The 5,580-nt window shown below is 45.3% G+C and overlaps 1 protein-coding gene across 1 annotated transcript in view; it reads left to right on the top strand.

Moving 5' to 3' along the window:
- The first annotated feature begins 2,324 nt into the window (after positions 1-2,324).
- Positions 2,325-5,580, top strand: part of LOC119393453 (uncharacterized) — a 58,688-nt gene continuing 55,432 nt past the window's right edge. The window contains exon 1 of the mRNA XM_037660480.2: positions 2,325-2,551. Coding sequence (XP_037516408.2) covers positions 2,487-2,551 — 65 coding nt within the window. The 5' untranslated portion in view covers positions 2,325-2,486. The remainder of the gene's footprint in view (positions 2,552-5,580) is intronic.

Here is a 5,580-nt window from a genome sequence, read left to right as displayed (position 1 = left end):
GTTGAATTCGAATTCATTCAGCCTTTACAGCGACCGCCAAATGCATCGTGGCACTTGCCTTCGCGCTTGTGAGAATATTTTAGCTGTCCTTCGCCATCTCTCATATCCCCTTTTCTTATCTGCTAATGCCTTCACCCCCAGCACCCAAGTTAATACAGGTCGAATAGCCCGAAGTATGGCGCAAAATGCACAGCACGAAACACAGGAGTGCGGATACAAAGGTAGGGAAGGGTGGGGGAGGCCAAATAATGATGAACACGAGCGCTGACTACCGATCGGGTTCATCGGCCACCAAAACAGTCATATGTATATACAAGATAATATGTTTATCGAACCTTGCGTCGGAAACTTGAGTCGCATCTATACACAAGATGTTGTCTCTACCGAACACTACGTATCTAACACTCGATAAGTTTGGGCCGGACTTAACTTCTCAGAGCCAGCCAGGTTGTGAGAGACACCGTAGTAGAAAAGCCGTTGTCTTGTTACACTAATGAGTAACCGCTTATTCGTTCATGGCGTCACCCTGGTAAAATAACATTGCATACATAGAGGCATGAACGAACCATAAAGGAGAACAAAGATGCATACACGCACACACATGAATATCAAGCCTTCTACGCAACATATACTATAACAGCAACTTGAAGTCCACATACAGCCGAGCAGCACACGTTGTACCGGTGACGAGCCGTGAACTTAGATATGTAAGTGTTGTTTCGGACCCAGATTCTTAAACTGTTTTACTAACATATACGTGTGCCACGACGAAGCACAAAACTGTTATTCTAACATAATCAAGGAAAGCATAGTTTGCCTATTTTCCGTAGGACACAGTCACAATTACAGCATGACATACTACAGCCAGTAGAGATAGTAACGTTTACTAACCCGTCATGGACGCAAGCAGTACTTTTACTGACTTTACACGCTGGGTAGTAATGACAACGCTTAGTACATCTCATATACTTTTATAGCAGTAAAAGCTTAGCGACACGTAGTAAAGTGTACATGGGGGTTGTAAATGTTTGCGTCACTAACGTTTTACTAGTTTCTTTTCAAGAATGCACCGCCATGATTCCGAGACTGTAAATTTCTGGAATGTCAAGAAATATTTTGTTTTCAGGTATAGACGATCACTTATGGCAAGTTTATGGAAAAGAAAAAGCTCTGTTAGCGGCAAGACTTCATTCATGCAGTAGAAGGAAACGAACAGAATTAATAGAGAGAGATCATGGGCACTCGGTCACCGCTTAATACCATAGCTATATGATTACGTGCAGCCCGATATGTTTGAATGTGTGTCGTACTTTTAATTCATGCCACGCACAGCACATTGTCATGACCCAACAGAGTATCAGTTAGAATGGTATGCCACTGGGCTAGTTGGTGATCTTGCATGCTCAGTGGTTGCAGTGAAAAATTAGACGCAGGGACGAAGGAAAGCAGTGTCTTCGTGTTTGTTTCCTTCGTCCGTGCGTCTAATTTTAATTTTTCGTTGCAACCACTGAACATAAAGTGCCAAGTGATGCGCAGTATATCACATTAATGTACTACGTGGTCTCAAGGTTCAATTCGTAATCACTTATACCACTTGTCATCTGTTGAGTTGCTCAATATGAATGCGGATAAGCGATTGTGGAAGCTATGGGGCTTTTACGGTAAGCGTGTTTTTATTTTTATTTTTCGTATTGAGATGTGGCAGGTCCCAAGCAATTGTGATCAAAAGCATACAGACCAGGGCTTCTGCAAAAAAAAAAATAAATAACCAATTCGCTTTAACGCCTTGCTATGAACCTAAATTGACAGCAGCCTTCCAGGCTTGATGCTACAAACGCGGCAGTGCGTTCCTCCGTGTTAGGCTAACGTCGGAGTTGCTGAGAAATTTAGCTTCGTCACAAAATGTCGGCCCACATACTTTCCATAACGGGTTTTATTCGTGTGATGCAGCGCAAAAGTTTGCTCGCGTAAGTGCGCCTGTCCTGCAGGCCAGGAGATGACCTTGGCAGTAGTCAGAAGTTAGGAAACACACTTATTTCTGCAACCTATAAGGGAGCATGGCGCAGCATGGTGAAGGGGAAGGGAATCGAGAGATAGAAGAGAGCCGATAAAGAGAGGCCACCTTCTAGAGATGAATACCCACCTATATACGTTCGTCTCGTCTATTCGCGACACCCCCTACTCCCCTCCTCCTCTTTCTCTCTCTCCCTCAGCGCGCTGATAAAGCGTCTGGTTAATCGACGGGCTCCAGCTAATGCTCACACCGCGGCCATATCGTATTTCGCGGTGACTCACCTAGCGCTCACGTATGAGCCACAGCGGTGCGCGTTCGGCGTAAATACTGACGTAACTTTCGCGTGTTTAGCGAAAGAGCGTGCCTTTCTTGTCCGGCGCTAAAGCATAACGTCGCGGGGCTCAGTAGTGAAAGGAAACGCCTCCTTCATTCATTTCTGGGTCTTCTGTGTTAACGGACGTTGGGCAGCATAATGTTGTTCCTAGGGTGGCTGGAATGTCTGATACTCGCAGTGACCGCCTGCGTCCTGTGGTACTTGTGAGTACTTCCACTTTATTTTTTATATTTTTTAGATATTAGAACGTTACATTCTAGAAAATTTAGACTAGAGAATTTAGAATCTAGTAGACTTTTTTTTGCATATTGCGGTCTATGCGTCAAAGGTTAACTACATAAACAAATTATTCACCCAGAACATTCTGCCAGATGTCTGCGTAATTGTACAAAGGTGATTCAAATGTAATGGGGCTGACGTATGCGGAGAAAATTCCCATCAACCTGACAGGCCAGTCAGTCGTAAGAGACGGGAAAGAGCAACCACTAAGTGCGTTTTAAATACGGCTGACATAAAATTTTAAGATGCAGTGGCAACGTGGCAACTAGCCATTGGCGTTGTCAGGGTGTAAGGCGGGGGTCTGGCAAGTTCAACCCATTCCCCCTAAATTTTTTCAGTATTGCATGTGTATGTGTACGCGCACATACAAACACACGCTCGAACATACGTAAAGGTTGGTTGAAACTCCTAATTTCCAGAACATTTTTTTCACCGGAGCTGCCACACGTCTAAACTTAATGGAATTTGACCTAATGTTGTCGATAACAGTGACTTCTGAACTGAGCTGTCTTATGGTAATAAATTAAACACGCATTTTAAGAAGTCTAGTCAGCGCTCAATACTAGTGAAATTAAACAAGTATATATACTGTGGTGACATTAGCTGGAGTTTTTTACTGCCTTTTACAACGTCGCAATTGACAACAGCAACTTCGGCATTTGCATGTTGAATTGAAAGCCCAGAAGCAACATGACTGCTGCCATATCGAAGCCAGCTATAGAATAACGTGAGATTTGTCAAAAGTCATCTACAAAATATTTTTACGCGATCGACGTGATTTGAAATGTTTCACGTACACTGCAGTGAGCAAGCTTTGGCGTCGAGAGTGCGCATTTCTCAGTCGAATGAGTTTTGACGAAGGCATTAGGTGGCGAATGGCAGTAAGGCGAATGCCATTTGACTCGCCAGTGTGGCACCGCGCCAATGAGATTAAATGTTAAGACGTTATGAAGGTAATGCCATTTTCGATGCCCGTGTGGCACGGATATCACTACTGCTGGCCACCTTTCTTTCCCCTTCCCTCTGCCCTAAGTGTAGGGTAGCAAACCGCGTACTATAATTCTGGTTGACCTCCCTGCCTATTCCATTATTTTTATCTCTCCCCCCCTCTCTCTCTCCCGCTAGATCATCATCGGTATGCAGAGACAAAAGTTCAAGATCAGGATAGTAATAATTGTCGAGGTTTTATGTCCCAAAACTACAATATAATTATGAGGGATGCTGTATAGTAGAGGGCTCTGGAAATTTAGACCACTTGGTGTTCTTCAACATGTACCTAAATTTAAGTACACGTACCTCAAGCATATCGCCTCCATAGAAAGGCGGCCGCCGCGACTGGGATTCGAACCCACGACCTTCGGGTCAGCACTCGTTCACCATAACCACCAGACAACCGCGGCGGGCATTCGAAAAAAAAAATCACAGCATATCCACGGAGTGAATGATGATGAGTGGGCGAAGCTGCGGAGGTTCATCGGTAAACCGTGAATCTTCCGTGAATTCTGCCCAGTACATCATCATCGACGTGAGATCGGGCGCGTTTATACTAAAGGTTCGATGAGTTATGACGACTTGCAGCTCACTTTAATTTTACATGTACGCTGTGAATTTTCATTGTTTAGAAAACCATTGCTTTAGAAAACATCTGGCGTTTTTCATTAAGCAGCTGGCGTCTTTTCGTTTTGCTTTAGAAACATCTGGCGTTCTTTCGTTTTGCTTTTACAAAACATCTGGCGTCTTTCGTTGGTTTATTTCATCAATCAACGGCGTTTTGAACAAAATTTTTATTGTTTAATCACGCACAGGAGAAATCTCACCAGGCCACGGTGTAAGAAAAATAATTTAGGTGTGGACACTCCGCCCGACGGCGCGTCCACATAATGTTCGCCTTTTTCCTCCTCTCGGCCCCCATGTCGCAGCGCCTCCCACGCAACCGCGGCCCGCGCTTGTACTATAGAAGACGAGCTGCGTGCGTAGCGTCCGTAACGGCGTTGCGCACGTGAGAAGTCAGCGAGCAGAAAGACTGCTCACGCGCTCTAAGCAAGACGCCGCGCTTTTACGTACGCAACGCAACGTAAGAAGTATAATCCTTTTTTTTTTTCTAACGTCGTGCAGCCAATTCCGGCGTTCGCCGCACGTCGCATTTTTCGGTAGCGAGCACGGTCGCGAGAAACGCGGTATGCGTTCCTTGCTCTAGTTGCTAGCGTGCACGGTTAAAAAAATGCAATGAGGTGAAAAAAAATGAAGAAAAATGCGCGTTCGCCTCGTCGCAATAGGTTTCTTAAGCCCCCATGTCGCAGCGCCCCCCACGAAACTGCGGCCGGCGCATGTATTAAAGGCGAACATTATCTGGACGCGCTCTCCTTCGCGGCGGGCGGAGAGTGTCCACACCTAAATTATTTTTCTTACACCGTGCACCAGGCACTACCTTGGAGGTAAACAATGGCTGCTAATGGGAATGAGAGACAGAAGAAGTCGGCTTTTAGCTAACATTTACACTTCTACTTCTACTAACGTTTCCTACTGGAACATGCCAATGGCTGCTAATGGGGAATGAGAGACAGAAGAATTCGGCTTTTAGTTAACGCGCACGCTGCGAATTTTTTATTGTTCAACAACGCACAGGAAAAATCTCCCACCGGCACCACCTTGGAGGTCAAAGCGTAAGACTGGTTACGCACTACGACTACTACGACTACGACTACGACTACGAGGGACGAACGGGTGCCGCCTTAAGGAGCTTCGCCCCTAAAAAAACCTAACCATTTAGGAGAATGGAAGAATTTAGCCGTCGACCAGTCAAGGAGTGGGATACCGCTAGGACAAAACAGACACAAAAACAGAACGAGTGAAAAGAGAGAGATACACAGAAGTTAGCTTGTGCGAACTCGAGTCGAGTAGCTGAATTTCTTCACCAGCTGCAACGTCGACGTGCATGCCGGCTACAAATCGA

The sequence above is a fragment of the Rhipicephalus sanguineus genome, chromosome 5 (genome assembly GCF_013339695.2).
Source record: "Rhipicephalus sanguineus isolate Rsan-2018 chromosome 5, BIME_Rsan_1.4, whole genome shotgun sequence".
NCBI lineage: Eukaryota > Metazoa > Arthropoda > Arachnida > Ixodida > Ixodidae > Rhipicephalus > Rhipicephalus sanguineus.
Note: the sequence above shows the minus strand (reverse complement) of the source record. Positions and strands in the feature narration are given on the sequence as shown.